The sequence below is a fragment of the Odocoileus virginianus genome, chromosome 2, assembly GCF_023699985.2.
Source record: "Odocoileus virginianus isolate 20LAN1187 ecotype Illinois chromosome 2, Ovbor_1.2, whole genome shotgun sequence".
In the NCBI taxonomy this organism is placed as follows: Eukaryota; Metazoa; Chordata; class Mammalia; order Artiodactyla; family Cervidae; genus Odocoileus; species Odocoileus virginianus.
Genome location: NC_069675.1, coordinates 9,941,229 through 9,959,059, shown reverse-complemented (window position 1 = coordinate 9,959,059; position 17,831 = coordinate 9,941,229). Strand labels below are relative to the sequence as shown.

The following is a 17,831-nucleotide window of genomic DNA, read 5'->3' as shown; positions in this document are numbered from 1 at the left end:
ATGAAAGGGTAGGAGATGATTTCATGAAGAGATTACGTGGCCAGATCATGAGTGGCCAGGTCGTGAATTAAGAGAGTAGCATTAAAAAAAAAAAAAAGAGTAGCATAGACTGTTTGGGGGGAGAAATAGAAGGTCAAGGCAGGCCTTTTTCTGTCTGGTTTTAAAGATGGTTTACACTTACTAAGGAAACAATCCTCATTAGAACCACAGAATGTCCAGGCCAAGCCTTGAAGGGACTTGCCTTATTTTGTGAATGAGTAAGCTGAGGTCCAGAGAGGTTAAATGACTTGTCCAAAATCAAACAGCCAGGCAGTGGCAGAGACAGAACTAAGGTGCAAGCAGCTCTGCTCTCAGCAGTGTTCTTCCAGCTCTGTGCTCCTGGCTAGACTCAGTCCTGCCTGTGGCCCTGGCACTTGGGGGATTACTGGAAAATTTTGAGACAGGGTATAATTGCTGAGAACTTGGTTTGGGGGAGAAACAGATAAAGTACAGGGGAGAGGCCAGCCAGGAACTGTGGCACTCGTTTAGGCACTGAGCTAGCCCCAGGGTGGATTATATGGGGATGTTCATATTCAAGGGTATGACAAGGGACACAGTTGGAAGAGCAAGTAAGAGGGCTCCATCTCAGGGGCGTCATTGTGGCTGAGTAGGGACAGGACGGTGAAGCAGCCTGGACTGAATGCCACCGTCAGCCCTTGGGAAAGCAGGAGAATTAGTGAAGGGACGTGATGACACCATGACAGCCAGCAGCATGTTTTGAGATGCTGAGCAGGGAGAGGTGGGCCTGTCAAATTCTCTCATTACAGATGTTGATGGGAGCCACCCGTCCAGCTCTGGGCAACCAGCTCAGGGACCGTGTAGCGAGGAAGAAGAGAGAGCCTCCTTCCTTCCCTTCACGGTCTCTGCCCACTCTCTCCTCCCACTACTCCAGGACATACGTCATCCCTGCCCTTCCTTCACTTTCCTTTCTGCTCACAAGACTCACTGGATCTATCTGTTTAAGTATCTTTGTGTCTCTGGCTTTCTGCAAGGTTGGAGATTGACCCCTCAATGCCCACAGAGAAAAGGGACTAAGTCAGGAGCCCCAGGGCAGAAGCCTCGGTCTCCAGGAAAAGATGAAGCAGGAGGAAGGAAACACTCCAAAAGAAGAGAGCCCTAGGCAGAGTCATAAGGCAGAGGTGAGGAGGTGGGCAGAAGAGCCTCAGCTAGAACCAGGGGAAGGGGTGCCAGAGGGCTTTGGGAAGAGAGGTGACCTACTAAGGGCTGAGGGCAGTGACTAGTAGAAGGGGGTCTCTGGCCCCAAGGTTAAGGGACCAGGGATCAAGATCCATCACTGTCAGCCTGACCCAGGGTCGTTTCCTCTACAGGAAAGTAGGGCTGATATGATCTTACAGACCTGTCATGAGGACTCCGTGAGTTGCATGATGCAAAGTGTTTGAGCAAAGGAGAAGGATTTGGGGAGGCTGAGGCCTTGACTTTGCTTCCCATCCCCAGGTCATCTCCAGGACTGACGGCAGCTGCCTTAGAACAGAGCCAGGAGCTGGCAAGTGAGATTCTTTCTCTCTCCTTCCTCACCCATCCCTCCCTAGGATAACCCCATCTGAACCTTCCCACTCTCCCTTCTCCCCAGAGTTGGGTACCAGCTTTGCTCAAAATGGTTTCTACCACAAGGCCATGGTCCTGTTCACCTGAGTCTTGAACCTCAACCCCCAGGACCACTAGTAGGTGCGTGTGGGGGGTGGGGGGGGTGGCCTCTGTGCTGAGCTATCAGGGCAAGGCTGGGTGCCAAGGACCCAGACTTTTGCCCACTTTGTTTTTATCAGGTTATTTGGAAATTGCTCATTCTGCAATGAACAACTGGGTCAGCGGGTGTGAGCCCTGACTGATGCAGCCCCTGGGGCCTCTTCTGCCTGGGCAAGGCCGTGATGGGACTGCAGGTCTGAGGTTGGAAGCAGAAGAGGAATTTGGGTGGGATGGGGTGGGGATCAGAAAATGTACATTGACATTTTCTAGTTCAGCTACTACCAAAATGGCCTAGTGGTACTAAGAGCTGGAGCCAGTTTGAGAAAAGGGAAGTTTTAACATTCCTTGCCTCTGCTGACACCTCAACTTTCCTCCTTCTAATTCCTCTGGGACCAAAGCATTTTGGAGAGGCAGCGGTGTGTTCTGGAGACCGAGAGGTTGGTCCCAGCCTAACGCAGTCTGGGAGCTAACATTCCTGCCTCCTGCAAGTTGCACTGGTAAGGGGATCAGGCCCGCTCTTGTGCTGAGGGGGCAACAGAGAGAACTGGCTGAGACTGCAATACTAAGTGGTGCTACTTCCTGCCTCAGACGGATAAGGGACGCGGAGGATAAGGGGGCACGGGCAGCACTGCTGGAAGGAGTGTCAAGTGCCGCCTCCCCCCCCCCCCCCACCTTTCTCAGCAGGACCAGCGAAGAGGAATCCCTGGGCTGCCTCCGTCAACCGAATTCCTCCATCCATTTTTCCATGTTGAGCTGGGGCCTTTAAGTTGCCCTGAAAGTACTGTCCCAAGGGCCCGTGGCCTTCTGTCTCCACCCTTGCATTATCCCCAACCTGAGCCACTCTGGTCCCTCCCCCAGACTCAGAGCAGAAGACCCAGTCCTCTCCACCTCCAGGACTCCTCAAAGGGCTGGGGCATCCTGGAACTTGGGCCCCAGCATCCACCTCACACCAGATGAAGGAGCAGCTGTCCCTAATAGGCAGGGCCATGTGTGCATCCTACAGGGATAAAGGACATGGCGTAGTAGCAGTTCACTGCACATTTTGAGACCTGAACTCTAAAACCACGGTTGGGAACATCCCCGGCAGTCATACCTCTTCACACAGAGACACTCTGATGAGAGAAAGGAGCCCTGCATCCACTGAAATAGCCTTTCTTTGGTTCTTAAACAGATGGTTTCTTCTGGGAGCAGTAAGGAAGAATAAAATCCCCCAAGGCTCAAAAAGGGATCTGTACAAAAATTCAGATTTTCAGACTATAACAGACCTGTCTGTAGGGGCATCTGAAGCTTGCTCTTGGTCTTGGGGAACTCACCAGCCAGAGCTCTGTGCTCAGGAAGGGGGTCACAGTAATGAATAAGGCCTAAGTCCTGATCTTCAGCTTGATGGATGCTCACTTCTTCCTAATCCCAGTTCTCACCATGTTTTCTCAAGCCTCAGTTCTCATGCCTTGTTTCCTGTCCACACTTCTATGCATATTCTGACCTCTCCTTTGTCCAGTGGTTCTGATGCTCACCTCCTTCCACTGCTAGAAGATTCACCAAGGGTGTGCATTTGGGAAGCCCCTTACCAGCCCCTTGCTGGAGCTGGCAGAACCCATACATCTCCATATACCCCACCTGCTGGCTCTCCCACTGATGCGGCCTCAGCAGGTACACAGGCTTCTGCTACTTTGGTCATACTCTCTCCACTCCAGCGCAGGGCATTGTAACTAGCATTTCCCTCATGTGAATTTACTTAGTTTTTCTACCCAGGGTCACTGCCCCTAAAAATACTAAAATTCTCTAATTTCTCTATAAGAAACATGACCTCCTTCTAGTTGTTCCTCTAAGATCTTGACAGCTCCTCCTGGCTGGTTCCTCCCGGGCTCTGCTTGGGACTCTCAGTTCATTAAAATGCGGATCCGCAGGCCTCCCAGTATGCTTGTCTCAGGAGAACCATTTATTAGGATAAAGGGCTCTTGCTGCCATGTGGGTCTTACTCAACACTATTTGTACTTAGAGATAGGAGGTACTGAGACACCTCCTTTGTTTAAGGCTTTCCCAAATTCTTTTGTTTACGGCTGCAGGCCTCTTAAATACTGTATGGCAGAATGTAGTCTGTCATTACAAGCTGTGTCACCTTGGGCAGATTTCTTAACTCCTGAGCTTCATTTCCTCTTCTGTACAATGTGGACGATCCCTACCTCACAGGGCTGCTATGAAGGCTGAAAGAGAAAGTGTGAGAAAATACTTACCAAAAGTCTGGAACATAGCAAGTGTTCAATAAACTGATTTTTCTCTGCAGTTGTCCTACATATTCATGATTCCAGCGCCAGAAAGAGAGGGTGTGACTGAACTGCTGCTTGTCTCACAAAGTGCAGAGTTCCTGGGACTGAGGTTCTCAAAGCATGTTCCCTGGGCCAGTAGCATCAGTTTTGCCTGGGAACTTTTCACAAATGCAAATGCTCAGGCCCACCCTAGGCCTTCTGAATCAGAAACTAAGAGTAGGGTGCAACAATTTACATTTCAATAAGCCCTCCAGGTGATTCTGAGGTATCCTGACATTTGAGAAGGTCTGCTCTAGGACCTGGGCTTCCCTGGTGATTCAGCGGTAAGGAATCTGCCTGAAATGCAGAAGACATTTGATCCCTGGGTTGGGAAGATCCCCTGGAGGAGGGCATGGCAACCTACTCCAGTACTCTTTCCTAGAGAATCCCATGGACAGAGGAGCCTGGTGGGCTACAGCCCATAGGATCACACAGAGTCAGACATGATTGAAGTGACGCAGCAGCAGCAGCAGCAGCTCTAGGACCCAGGGGAGGAGACACTCATCCAGGAGGTTATTTTGGGGTTACAGGTTTGAGTGTTGTTTATTCAAGGCTTGGTTATAAGAGGTGGCAGCCCTGGGCTAGAATTTAGGAAGCCTTAATTAGAGGAGGGTTCTAGCCTGTCAAAAGAAATGTCCCCTCCCCAGTACCTCTTAGACTGTCCCGGGCTTGAATCCCCAAGAGCCATAGGACTCCTGACACCTTGCCTCCACTTTATCCCACACTCACACTGCTTACTGGTAGGGTTCTGACCCAGTGCCTGAGCTCTGAGTCCCCAGGGCTGGAAAGCAGAATGACTGAACATCGTGGTTTTCCTGGGACTGAAGGATTTCCAAAGGTATGGAACTTTCAATGCTAAAACTGGAAAAGTTCTGGGCAAACATGAAAGAGTTGGTCACTCCAATGTAAAGGTTCCAGAGAGGCAGACTTCAGAAGAGCAGGAAGGGAATACAGAAGGGGTCCTGACAGGAGCCAGGGGAGGTGTGTGTGTGTTGTCTATGTGTACTGAAGAGGCAACACTGGTGCAGAGAATGCTTTCTGTACATGATAGATGACAGGTTCTTTTTTTTTTTAATTGGAGGCTAATTACAGTAGTGTGGTGGTTTTTGCCATACATTGATATGAATCAGCCACGGGTGTCCATGTGTTCCCCATCCTGAACCCCCCTCCCACCTCCCTCCCCATCCCATCCCTCTGGGTCATCCCAGTGCTCCAGCCCTGAGCACCCTGTCTCATGCATCCCACCTGGACTGGCGATCTGTTTCACATGTGATAATATACATGTTTCAATGCTATTCTCTCAGATCATCCCACCCTCTTCTCCCACAGAGTCCACAAGTCTGTTCTTTACATCTGTGAGATGACAGGTTCTCAGCTCTACACTAGTGGTCATTATCTGTTCCCGTCAGTAGGAAGGCTCCTGACCGAGAGTAGGGATGGCCGGCTCAGGGACAACCTGCACTCCCTCCCCATCACATGGGGGAGGACGATTAATGCGGTTAGAAATTATTTCAGAAAAGCCTGCTGGAGGAGGTGGGCTGGGCTCTCTACCCTGCAAGCAGCTACCCCAAGCTCTGCCTCAGAGGGTAGGACCAGTTCTCCCCACCCTCCCGCCGCCACCACCACCATCCTGGTAGGGACATTTTCCCACCAGCGCAAGGTGGGGTGGAGGTCCCAGAAGCAGGGTCATGTCCCCTCTCTCAGAGCTTATCACTTTGCCTGGGTCTCAGTGTAGGACTCTCCCAGCGCGGGAAAAAGGTGAAGGGTCGGGACCCTATTAACAAATGACCCCAGGGTGGGGAAGGAGGAGAGACAGGTGGGACGCTGTCATTCAGGCGCCAGTCTGTTAGTTAGGTGCAAGGTCTGCCAGGCGGTGGCAGATCAAACCCCGAGTGGAGTTCTGGAACTAAGGCGGCCCCTGAAGTGAAGTGATGTGAAAGTCGTTTAGTTGTGTCCAGCTCTTTGAGACCCCCATGGACTATACAGTCCATGAAATTCTCCTGGCCAGAATACTGGAGTGGGTAGCCTTTCCCTTCTCTGGGGGATCTTCCCAACGCAGGAATCGAACCTGGGCATCCCGCATTGCAGGCGGATTCTTTACCAGCTGAGCCACCAGGGAAACCGAAGAATACTGGAGTGGGTAGCCTGTCCCTTCGCCAGCGGATCTTCCCGACCCAGGAATCGAACCGGTTTCTTGCATTGCAGGCGGGTTCTTTACCAGCTGAGCTACCAGGGAAGCCCCGAGGCGGGCCTAGAGGAGGGGTTGGGAGCTATCAGAGTCCAGTGCCCTTCCCCTCACCCAGCGTCTCCGGAGCAGAGAGCTGGCAAGCACCAGCTCTGAAGGGTGGTTGGATGCCTGGGTCTACATCCTGACTTAGGGGTTCTTCTTTTGTAAAACGGACATAACCGTATCACCTACCTTATAGGGTTGCTATGAGGGTTAAGCGAAACATCGGATTTAAAGCGTTCGGCATAGTGCAAAGCATGGAATCTTCGCAATCATCAGGAGGTTTTGCTCCTGATTTGCAGGAGTGCTGCGGCAAAGTCTGGACTTTTATTCTCAACAATCGGGGAAGGTGGGCGTCTGGACTGTGAGCCGAGAGGGGCGGATGGACACCCTTCTTCCTACCCCGGAACCCGGACAGGCGCGGAGGTCAGCGCCCGCAGAGCCCTGGAGGCAGCTTTGCCTTCAATCGTCCACCTGTATCTCCTCGTCAGAAAGATGGAGCTCAGAGTCAGGCCGGGCGGGGCCAGGGCCGAGGCCCGGGGCGCCGTCCGGCAGCGCGAGGCGGCCCTGGGCTTCCGGGGACAGCGAGCGCAGCGAGGCGAGGTCGGCGCGCATCTCCTCCACGTCGCGCTTGAGCTTGGCGCGCCGGTTCTGGAACCACGTGACGACCTGCGCGTTGGCCAAGCCGAGCCGAGCCGCCAGCCCGTCGCGCTCGGACGGCGCCAGGTACTTCTGGAAGACGAAGCGCCGCTCCAGCTCCAGCACCTGCTGCGCGGTGAACGCCGTGCGTGACTTCCGCCGTCTGCGGCCAGCCGGGTCGGGGCCCAGCGCGCCCGGTGCCGCGCGGCCTGCGGGGACAGGGTGGGGGTCAGCCTCCTAGCCTGGGGGCTCAGGCTTCGGTCCGCGAGGAGAAGCGGGCGTGGGGTCAAGCCAGAGAGGGGGAGGGTTGGTGCGGAGCCAGAAGGCGAACCGGAGCCAGAGCCGCGGACCCTTCCCGAACTTTACGAGGGGCGACGGTGGTGTTTCATCCCGGGAGGTGGGGCGCAAAGTGGAGCCGGCTCCAGGGTACCCTTGGGAAGCAGAAGGATGAGGGCATCTCGCGGGGTCGGGGCACTGGGAAGAAGGCGGGACAAGCCAGAGGAGAACGGGTGCACCGTCTGGAGGCACAGGGCGGGGATTCTGAGGCCTTCCGGAGCGCCTGCTGGAGCGGACTTGCAGATCCAGGCCGGCACCAGTGGCGAGGGCCGACCATGGTCAGAGTAGGGGCAGCCAGCTGGCATGGTAAGTGTAACAGAACCCTGATCTTGCCCCGTTTTAAACTCGTGGATGTCGGGCACTCTCGGCTTACACGTTTTGGATGACACAAGCACTCCCTCCTCGAGCCCAAAAGGAGAGCGGGGTACCAAGGGCGAGGAAGAGCAGAGTCCAGAGCCCCGCGTCTCTTGCGGCTCTATGGCCCCGCTGCTCCTTGAGCCCTCTCGAGAAGAGAGCGGCTTGGAGCGGAACTTGGTCACCCGGTGAGGCCCGAGCCTCACCTCCCAGCACTTTCTGTGCGGTCCTAACCCCAGTTCGCTCCTGTACAGCCTCCAGGCCAGGCCCTTTGTCTCCTCTCCGGCCTTTCTCTGTCGCGACTGCTCCGCCTATAACGAACGGACCCAAGAGTCGCTCAGTTTTCGACAGTCTGGTCCTTTACCCCCGGCGCTGGCGGCCTCCTGGAGCGGCAGCGAAGCCTGGGAACTAACGGCGGGGAGGGGAGGAGAGGAGGAGGCAAACCCCGGCACGTGGGCCGCGGGCAGGGTGCAGGTTAGGGTAGCGGCCGGGGTGAACGAAGGTTCGAGACCAGGAACCTGGAGGAGAGGAATGGGGAGAAGGCCAAGTCACAGTGGGCGACCTCGCCGGAGCTGTACCTTCAGAGGGCTGCGGTGTGTGCCCGTCAAGTCGGCGGAAAGTTTTACTAGTCAGCTCCTCCAGCGCGCAGAGCGGCGACGTGGGACCCTGGTTCGACTCTGGAGGCCGCGACACAGAGGGTCTTCGGGGAATCTTGCCCGGGCCTAGGATGTCTGCGATGCTGAAGGGTGTCCGGGGTGTCCGGGGCTCGGATCCCGAGCTCATGGCCAGCGGGGCTGTGGCGGTCCAGCCGCCCGCCGCGCTCGGCTCCGCAGCTGCCTGGGCCCCAGCGCGGCTCCCGATCTGGGCCCCCCGCCTCGGACCCGCCCCCCGCGCTGGGCCCGAGCCTCGCGTTCCCCTCCTCCTGCGCCCCCACCCCCCACCCCGGGTCCGCGGTGGGTCTGGAGCTGATAGACGTCCCGGCAGCGGTATTTCTACAGGGTGGGGAGGTGCGGAGAGAAACCGGCGGAACCACCCGCCAGGCCGGGCCCAGGGCTACTCTGCGCTGCCAGACGCGGCCCAGTGCACTCTCGGGCTGGACCCGTCCTGGGCGGCCCCCAGATTCTGTGTACCACAGACTCTCCGCCTAGCCGCAGCTCTGGCTCATAAAGTCGTCGGCAATAAAATTGCCTTCCCTGGCCCCAACGGCTGGGGATTTGCAAAATCCCGAGAAGGAAGAGCAGAGCTGACAGTATTAGGGTCCCCAGCCTCACCTCGTAAGGACCCTGTCTCCTGACCTGGCCCCCTGGTCCCGCCCCACGCCTGCGGAGCTCTCTCAGAGAGGTCCGGCGGCTGGAAGTTATTAGCTCGGCGCTGGGGGCTGGGGGACGGGGAGACTTGGAAGGACCGGCCGGGCAGGGCGACTGTAACCGGGGATTCTGGGGGTGCCACGGGGAAGCAAGCGCAGGTGAGTGGATTCTGCCGGCTCTCTGGCCGAATCCAAGGCCGTCCTGCCGCGGCTCAGAGGCCCTGAGGAAGTCTAAACACACGGAGAACCGGCCGGAGACCTGGACCTCAGCAAAGAGAACACAGCAAACTGGCCTCCACTGAGGGCCTCCTGATGAGTCTTTCCATCTATCAGTCGATCTGTCTGTCTTTGTCTTCCTATGAAGCTCCTATGGATGGAGTATGGGTCCTTCAGCCTGGAGAGGCCCAGAAACCACCCAGCATCTGCAACGGTGGGAACCACTCACTGCCCGCGAGCATCAGGGCCACTGGCCGTAGGAGAGTAACCTCAAGTGCAGACTTCATCTACCCAACCAGATCCGGAGACAGAACCCCTACAAACCCAACAGCAAATTCTAAGACCTGGGATACTCTTTTCCATTTTGTCTGTGTCCAGTCTCTCTTCTCTCCCACACCTGTTCTAGTCCTGATCTCGCACCACATCCTCCCGCTGTAGGAAGAAGGCAGCTCTGGGACAGTACGGCTCACCAGTGGAGGTTCAACAGGGCAAGGGTTTTGTTCACAGGTCACATCACAGAGGCGAGAAGCCCCACCACTCCTGAGGAGCTCACCGTCCTAGGGAACTCGGGGTTTTCTTCTGTTTTCTTCAAACAGTGCCATGAAGTCCCTCCTTCTCTGTAGACTTCTTCCCACCATTTGTGCAGCGATCCTCTGAGTCCACCTGTCTACTCTGGGGCAAGTGGAGCCTGAAATGGGGTGCACCAAGCAGAGCTTGGGAGAGCCAAGACACCTGGATAAAGACTCCTTGACACGGACAGGAAGGCACTTTGATAATGGGGCTCAGGGAACCTCATGTAACCTGAGGCACTGACCGAGTCCACATCCAACAACGGTGGAGAAACACAGGGTCTTCTTGATAAAGGACTCCCTCCAATGACACTCCCCATCCCCTAAGACACACCCAGATACATAGTACCTTCATGGCAGCCTAAGCAACAAAATTCAGCCCAGGGGGCCCACTGTTGGGTCAGAGATCAGACAGTGGAAAGCTGAGATGCCTCAGGACCTTGTTAACTGATTATGAATGGTGGCAGGTGGCAGAGAGGCGGGAGGCCTCAGCCCTGTGAACCATGCTGGTGGTTTCACTTAGTCTGCAATGAAGGGTCTTTCTAGGGAGGCGGCAGGCACTGCCTAGCTTATGTCCCAGGCCTGCACCAAAAAGACACTCTGAGCTTCACTCATCCATCTTCTATGTAGCTTTTATGTCATCTCTTCTGCTCGTAGTTACCCTTGTGTGTGCTTGTGGAGCACTCCTGAAGGGCCCTTGCTTTCCTCTGCTTGTCTCTCAGCCTTCTCCCCCTTGCAGCCAGGCTTACAGATGGGGTTGGACAGTGGGCTTGGGCAGTCCCCAGATGTAGGTTTGGGGGAGGAGAGGGAAGGAGAGACTAGTTAAGGGAAGAGGTTGCTGACAGCAGAGCCCAGCTAAGGTCATCCCAGCAGCCAGGGATTTGTCCAGACGATTGTGGGGCCGCAGGAGGGGGCTTTTCCCAGCCAAGCCCCTGGAACCTGAGCTGGGGAGAAACCAGATCCTCTGAGGGGTGTAGGAGGAGGGGGAATGATTAATGAGGGAGATTAAGAGATTAAACCCGGGTTGAGGAGGGGGGTGTCTAGCTGTCTCCTGGGCTCCCCCAGGCCCAACGGTGCTGCTGCGCTCTGGTGCCCCTCTCCCACCGTCCCTCCCACCCCCATGGTCCAAGCCTCTCTGCCTTGGGTCCTCCTCAGAAGGACTTGAGCGTACAGTCCTGCCTGCCACTCCCCTTCTTTGATGGATTCTCCCCATTGTCCCTTCAGAGGACATTTGGGGGTCCTCTGCTCCCTCACTTGGTAGAGATCCCCTCTTTCTCACTTGCCCTTCAGAAGACACCTCAATTCCCACTTAAGGATGCCTTCTCACACACACCCACCACCCTCTTCCAGAATTCCCTTTCCCCATCACCCCCATCTAATTTCTCATTCCCTGACACTGCATCTCTGACTCGCCTTTGTCCACTTCAGCCTCTCATCTTGCAGATGCCTCTACCCAGGCCTACTCCAGATGTACCCCCTCTTCTTGACATCCATATCAGCTCAATCAATGGCCTTTGCTCCCCTGGATTTCCCACCACACACGTTTCTCTGAGTTCTGTGAGTGTAATAGCATGAGGGATGGGGGACGGGGATCCTCAGAATAACCTCCTAGGGGTGGTGGACGACCGAGAAGGACAGCCCCAAGAGGTGTGTTTCTCCTCACCATCCCCCCATCTTAGAGAAAACCTGTTAACCAGGGTGATCGGGCCATGGGTGTTTCAGGGAAGACACTCCAGACAGAAGAGCTGGGGCTGGGAGTCCTTCCATCTCACAAACTTCTGGGATGGTTTTCTCTTTCAGAAAATGTTCATGCAGAGTGAACCGATTCAGACATAAATCTGTTTCCTTACTGCCAGGACCCCGGGTCTGTGCATTCTTTAGGTCTTTTACACAGCCTCACAAGATGCTCTGTGCAGTTGCTGCCAACTCGGGGGGTCTGCAGGCTGGGGTGGGGGAGCAGTGGGATGCTCGGACACCCCCACCACACTCCAACACTAGCATACCCCTTGAGGCGCATTGTTCCAGGGAAGTCCCTTTTCCCTGTCTCCTCACCCTCGCTCACCTCCAAGTCCTGGGAGAGGGACCAGCCTGAGAGGGACCTGTCTTCCTCTGTGCCAAAGGGGAGAGCAAGTCTCTGCCCTCTCTCCCAGGTGAACGTGGACCATGAAAACAGCTTGGTGAGAAAGGGCATCAGGGGCATGCGCAAGCTTGGCCATGCAGGTGAGTACTGACATTTCCACCCTGGCACCCTAGGAGGTCCGGGGCACCTGAGCGTGCTGGGGCAGCCCTGCAGCTGCTTCTCTAAGCAGGCATGTGCGTTCTGGGTCACTGAGTCCAAGAGCACTGTGGGCTTGACTTGCCCACCGTGGCACAGATAGAGACCCAAGTGACTCCGAGGGGCAGGATCTGTGTGGGGCAGGCTAGGGAGGGAAGTAATGGACCCATAGCTAGAGAATTGCGTGGTAACTGCAGATGGCCGGCATCAGCTGGCTGCCACGGCTACTGACAAAAAGAAGGCTCTGCTGAGCTGGGGGTCAGGCGGGGAGCCATGCCACCCCAGATCCAGGCCAGAGCACCTTCTGGTGCTTCTTGGCTGAAAATCATGTGTCATCAAAGGCCTCATCCTAAGGCTTGGATCTCAGGTCTCCCCCAGAGTTATCTTCTGACTGGGCTTACTAGACACCAAGCTGCCACCTAGCCCCAACTAGACTACTATGCCAGAAAAAGTCCCCAGGGGTATTTCCATTCTCCTTACCTCCACTCCCCCACCCCACCCGCCTTGGAAATGCCATTTCACACACAAATGCATTGAGAACAATCTGAGTACTGTGGCTTGAGTGGGTCTGGGAGTACCCAGAGCTTAAATTCAGGGAGAAGAAAATAGGGAACCCTGGGATAGATATAATAAATCAAAATCCTCCAGATATATGCTGTGTGTAGAGGCAGGCCAAAGACACTGGAAGGGCCTGATTCTGATTGAGGAAAGGTTTTCTGGAGGGGGTGAATTTACACTTTCAAGGACAGCTGGGGGCAGGGGATGGGGGATACAAATCAGGCATGAGGGCTGAAATATGGGAGGTTCAGGAATCCTGGATATGGTACCAGGAGGGAATTGTGCCTGGGCAGTGTCCACCCTGGGCCCTGTTGCCTGTCCAGCTTATACCAAGGGCTCTGCCTTGCTGTCTGCAATCTCTCCACATAGGCCTTTCTTTTGGCCTACAATCTTCATTCATGGGGAGCAAAGCCCCAGCCTACTGTGTCCTGGGAGAGAGCTCGGGTTTTTTGCCCCACGGAGTCTCTGGCTCCTTTGGCCAGTTGAAGGGGTTCTCACTATCCCCTTTCCTGAGTCCTCTGCCACCCAGTCTCCATCTAGGGAAGCTCAGGCACCTTCAGCCCTCACAAGCTACGCTCAGTGACCGCCTTGAATTCGTACTGTCGGACTCTGGCCAGCTCCAGATTTAGACTCTAACATCAGGTTCTAGCAACATCTATGCTGCCTGCACCATCCAGCTTGTCCCAGATTCCACAGCAGCTTATTAGCTTCTTATAGGAGGAACTCCTTGCTTTGGCCTCCAGTTCGCTCCTTTGTTACTGTCTGGCTCAAACTGACAAGGAATGATTGCTAAACTACTCAATAGAGTTCTCACCCTGTTGCTTCCCTCTTGTTCCTAAAAGGTGCCCTTCCTGGGAACCAGTTCCCTTCTCTCAACTACCCTCTCCACGCCCTGGCTTCACCTAGCCCAGGTACCTGAATCTCATATGGACAGCCAGGTTTCCAATTGTGAATATCACCAATGTGTTTTTGCATCCCATTTTTTTTTTTAAGACTCCTCCCATAGTGCAATTCTTTGTATTTTCTTTGAAATATCACTCTTCTTCAGTCCTGCAGTGGCCACTATCAGACCCTGGCCCCATTCTCACCACTACTGAATTAGGACACCTAATGCACTCAGGTCTGCTTTACATGTGATAACATTCAAGGACAGCGAGAGCTCCCCTTCCCTTCACCAAAAGATGAAGCTATGAGGGACCTGGTTCACTCAGCTCACTTTCTGAGATTTATATATGTAGGCTTCTCTGCTGCTGTCCTTTGGCAATTCACTGAAGGAACACAGAAAGTCCCTCCTTTTCGATGAAACTCAAGAAGACTTCTCAACGGGGAAGCAGGACACCAGACAAAGCAGGAGTGTGTGGCAGAACAAACAAGGGAAAAGAGAGATGCTTTTTTAAAGTTTTTATTTCAAAAAATAAAGCCGAAGTTAATTTCACATAAATATCTGGGGAGGGAAGGGGACAAAGATGGGTGGGGGCTTGGCCCCTACCTCCTCTTCTCTTTCACACTGTATTGTAAAAGCAAAGGGGATGGCTAAGGAAAAAGCAAGGGGAAGAAATAGTCAGTGGGAATGTTCTTACCCAAGAGGCCCCCTCAGCCCACCTCTGCCCTGGGCACTGCCTCACCTTGCCGAACCAGTGGGACAGCCATATCTGCTTCATGGTCATGTGATCAGGGAGAACTTCATTGTCAAAGAGGAGCTGCACCTAGGAAGGAGATGGGGCGTAGTTTCAGAAACGATTCTCTTGCCCAGGTCAAGAACTACCCAAGTCTACCGTTGACTCTGTTCCTCCTTTCTTACTCCTTTCTGCCCCCTCAAAAAAATCTACATGGGAATACTCACATGCTGGGGATTTAGCATCAAGCGATGACACAGGACCCTCCTGAGATGGCGAACTTCAGCTCTAACAGAACACCGGACATATTTGTTCTGGGGGTTGGTGGGGACAGGAAGAAGACAAGATGTGTGAGGGCAGGGTCACGGAGTGGTGAGTCTCCTTAGAGAGGCCCTCCCCTCAGCCCCTCTTACCTGCAGAATGCTTTTATTCTTGTCTTTGCCAGAACTGGGGGGAAACAGACACAGGTTGGAGAGCCCTGTCTTTTCCCCTGCCCCCCGCCCAGAACCAGGATATACTCTCTTGAATGGAAGACACTCCCTTACTGCTCGCCTTCTCCCTGCTCCTCCCCCCCTCCAGCTCTGGGTCATTGTCTCTGTCACTTCAGATGGCCCATGACCTATCCTTCACCTCAGCCGCTCCAGGCATAGGCTCAGCTGCTCATCATAGCGATAGTAGTGGGCTTTTGAGTGGTCGAAGCTGCTGAAGGGGAGGCCAAGGTTGCTCAGGGCTGGCTCTGAGAAAGAGTAACAAGGAAAGTGGCACATGTCCCATACTCCATTTTCCCCAGGGAGCAAATCTGGGCAGGAGGAATGCTCTGGGGGCTTTACCTTACCCTCCTGCTACTAAGCAACATACCTTCCCCACTGGGCTGGGTGACCCGGTCCAAGCCTCGGGACTGGTAGAATTCTCGGATTCGTTTCTCTTCACCTAGAAGAGGGGAGTATGGGAAGTAAAATATAAGCCCTCTCTCATTCTTTGTTCCTCAAACTGTCAACCTCTTCACCAAAGCCCTTGCTGCCTCAAGCTGCCACCCAGGAACAGTGCTCCAGAGGCCCCTCAAAGTCAAGTTGGTTACTCACTGTCTTGCAAGCCTGGCACTAGCTTGTACACGATGTCCTGCATGACCCGGTCCAGTTTGAGGTTGAGCAGTGGTTGTGTTTCATGGATCTTGATGTTACACATGGGGCAGTACTTGCTGGTTTGGAGGTACTTCACAATACAACTCTTGCAGACTGCAAGAAGAGAAAGGCAGACTTTCAGGCCCTCTGAAAACTGGGTTTATGGGCTGGCTGGGTTTCCTGGGTGGTTAGGGCAAGCAGCCTAGAGGCTGACAGCCAGCTTAGTGGGATGTAGGGCCTGGAAGAAACAGCCAGGGTTCTGGGCACTCACACGTATGAAGACACTCTGTTATGGTGGTGGCATCCACGAAGTAGCCTGCGCACAGGCAGCAGACGATATGCTCGTTCAAGTCTTTGATCTTTACTCGTACTTCCTCCTGCGGACACACCCTGTGTCAACGATCATTTCCCCAACCACAACCCGTGTGCCCTCACGATCTGGAAGTCGCCACTCATCAGAGCCCACCGCCAACCCTGCACCCAGCGCCGTCAGCTTATTAGCTCCCAGGGGGTTGACACTCCCCCTCCGCCCAGCAGAGGGCTCCATGCACAGCAGGGGTTCTCTCTAGGCTGACTCGCCCGACCTTCCTTTCCCAGGGGAGCCTACAAAACGTCAGTGGCGCAATGCGCAGGCGTCCTAGCTCGGAGTTTGGCAACCCAATCGCAATCGCGCAGGCGCACTGGGCACCCTGTCTCTGCGCAGGCGCACTGGGCGTCCGGCCAGCCACCGCCCGTCCTCTAGCCGGCCCCAGTTCTCACTGCTAGCCGACCACAGTGGTAACCCTGCCGCCCCTTCACCTCGTTCCGTAGTGGGTCCATCTTGTACACTGACTGGAGCTGGTTCCGAAGCCTCATCGCGATCGCAATCTGGCCCCCCTGAGGAGACGCCATCTTAAAGGCTGATCTCGGCCTGCTACTTCCGGTGCCGCCTGCGGGGCGGGACTTGTCGCCCCGCAACGAAGGCTTAGGTCTTTTCGGATTCGCTGACCCTCTGTAAGGCCCCGCCCATGTCCCTTCTCCCCGTGTGCTCACCTGAGCCCCACTGGCCCCTCCCCCTCTTCAATCTGTAATTAGGGCGTCCAGGGGGTTGGTGGGAAGGGGTCCTATCTCCTCGACCTCCTGTAGTAATCGTCATAGTAGACCCTACACGATCTCGGGACTGACTTTTGGAGCTTGCAAAAGACTGCAGCCTTCTACCCCAAAGGCCCGGCGGTCTCCGCCCGCCACCGCTCAGGGTTGTCGATCTCCTGTGGCGACGTCCCTGATAAAAGAAACCCCTCCGGGTCCCCTGCTTGTGTCCTACTACGCGCCCGCATTACGGAACTTCATCCCGATGGCAGGCCTTGTCCCCCTCCACGGCGGAGGTTTCTTGGAGCTCTGCGGAACGTCGTAGCGGGTGGCGGGGAAGGAGGGACCCCAGGGACTTGGTAGTGATTGTGCCCACCCCCATCACCCCCTCCTGCCGCCGAGGTTGGGGGGGCAGGCCCTGGTTAATGATGATGATTCAATCATCGGCGCCTGCGGAGGCCTGGGACAGACTAATGCAGAGCAGATGCCCAGGGAGGAGGGGAGGACGGCTCGGACACTACCACATGTGGACACCCTGAGGCAGCGAGCTCCAGCGGTGGCATAGGTCCAGTCCCGGACCTGGGGAGGATGCAGGGGCACTAGACCTGGTACACCGACGTCCCTAGGGACTTTTTAAAAAGTGGGATTCAAAATCAAACGAAAACAAGGATAAAATTACCGTGGAGTATTAACATCAAGTACAGTTGGAGAATCAAGAAACGAGAGATACCAGCGGAGACGGGGGAAAAACTTTCTGGAGGAAGTGGGTCTTTGTGTGGGCACAATTGGAGATTGGGAGTAGGGAAAAGAAGTGTGGTGGAAATAGAAAAGAAAGGCACAGCGGAGGGAAATGAACGGAGAGGGACCTGAAAGACGATAAGGTGTAGATTTGAGAGCAATGATAGAAGAAGCAGAACCTTATGGAGTTGGGACTTCAGTGTGAGGGCAATAGGGACAAAAAAACTTTTCTGAAGAAAGGGGTTATCCTATGAAAGAAACATATTCATTTATCTTCAGAGTGAATTAGAGGCAAGGAGTTATGAGATAAGTGACTTTTAAAAATAACTACTCGCTATAGCCACTGCTTACTTCCCTGTTCCAAGATGCCATTATCTCTTCTCTGGGCGACTGCAGTGGCTTCTTGCCTGCTCTCTTGCTTCTACTTTTACCCTCTTTAGCCTAGTCTAAACATAGCAGCTCACAGTGATTCTGGTAAAACATGAATCAAAATAAAAAAGGATACATAGAAAGTATTTTTGAGTTGACAGATGCTTATTATCTGGATTGTGTTGATGGTTTCATAAGTGTATACATGTATCAGTGTATCAAATTGCACATTTTATGTACAGCTTATTGTATGTTAGCTTTGCCTTAAATTTGTTTAAACTTTAAAAATCAGGCATCTCTTCTGTTTAAAACATTCCAGTCACTTTCCAATTAGAATAAAAGCCTTCAAGACTGCATGGTCTCTACAGTCACTCAGTCTCCCCAGACACA

General features: G+C 54.4%; 3 protein-coding genes across 3 annotated transcripts; 1 reads left to right on the top strand and 2 right to left on the bottom strand.

Annotated features, from left to right (window-relative positions):
• The first annotated feature begins 204 nt into the window (after positions 1-204).
• On the top strand, positions 205-4,026 carry TTC31 (tetratricopeptide repeat domain 31). Its single transcript, XM_070472572.1, is given in 5 exon segments — positions 205-1,186; positions 1,495-1,547; positions 1,631-1,721; positions 1,892-1,937; positions 2,425-4,026. Coding segments are annotated over 5 exon segments (891 nt in total). The 5' UTR covers positions 205-761; the 3' UTR covers positions 2,701-4,026.
• Positions 4,027-6,559: 2,533 nt separating this feature from the next.
• Positions 6,560-8,476, bottom strand: LBX2 (ladybird homeobox 2). Its single transcript, XM_020896111.2, has 2 exons — positions 8,184-8,476; positions 6,560-7,124 (listed from the first exon to the last, which is right to left on the bottom strand). The coding sequence occupies exons 1-2, from the start codon at positions 8,386-8,388 to the stop codon at positions 6,739-6,741; spliced, it is 591 nt and encodes a 196-aa protein (XP_020751770.2). The 5' UTR covers positions 8,389-8,476; the 3' UTR covers positions 6,560-6,738.
• A 5,439-nt stretch (positions 8,477-13,915) lies between these two features.
• On the bottom strand, positions 13,916-16,221 carry PCGF1 (polycomb group ring finger 1). The gene is made up of 9 exons (XM_020896098.2): positions 16,065-16,221; positions 15,538-15,643; positions 15,228-15,380; positions 15,004-15,075; positions 14,776-14,881; positions 14,559-14,592; positions 14,373-14,459; positions 14,155-14,235; positions 13,916-14,062 (listed from the first exon to the last, which is right to left on the bottom strand). The coding sequence occupies exons 1-9, from the start codon at positions 16,155-16,157 to the stop codon at positions 14,015-14,017; spliced, it is 780 nt and encodes a 259-aa protein (XP_020751757.1). The 5' UTR covers positions 16,158-16,221; the 3' UTR covers positions 13,916-14,014.
• Between the last annotated feature and the right edge of the window lie 1,610 nt (positions 16,222-17,831).

Excerpts from the sequence above, each read along its gene's own strand:
- LBX2 (XM_020896111.2), bottom strand. The coding sequence starts at position 8,388 with ATGAGCTCGGGATCCGAGCCCCGGACACCCCGGACACCCTTCAGCATC. Across the intron at positions 7,125-8,183 it reads CACACCGCAGCCCTCTGAAG|GCCGCGCGGCACCGGGCGCG; the intron begins GTACAGCTCCGG and ends CTGTCCCCGCAG.
- PCGF1 (XM_020896098.2), bottom strand. The coding sequence starts at position 16,157 with ATGGCGTCTCCTCAGGGGGGCCAGATTGCGATCGCGATGAGGCTTCGG. Across the intron at positions 15,381-15,537 it reads AACAGAGTGTCTTCATACGT|TCTGCAAGAGTTGTATTGTG; the intron begins GTGAGTGCCCAG and ends CTCTTCTTGCAG. Across the intron at positions 14,236-14,372 it reads TGATGCTAAATCCCCAGCAT|GTGCAGCTCCTCTTTGACAA; the intron begins GTGAGTATTCCC and ends TCTCCTTCCTAG.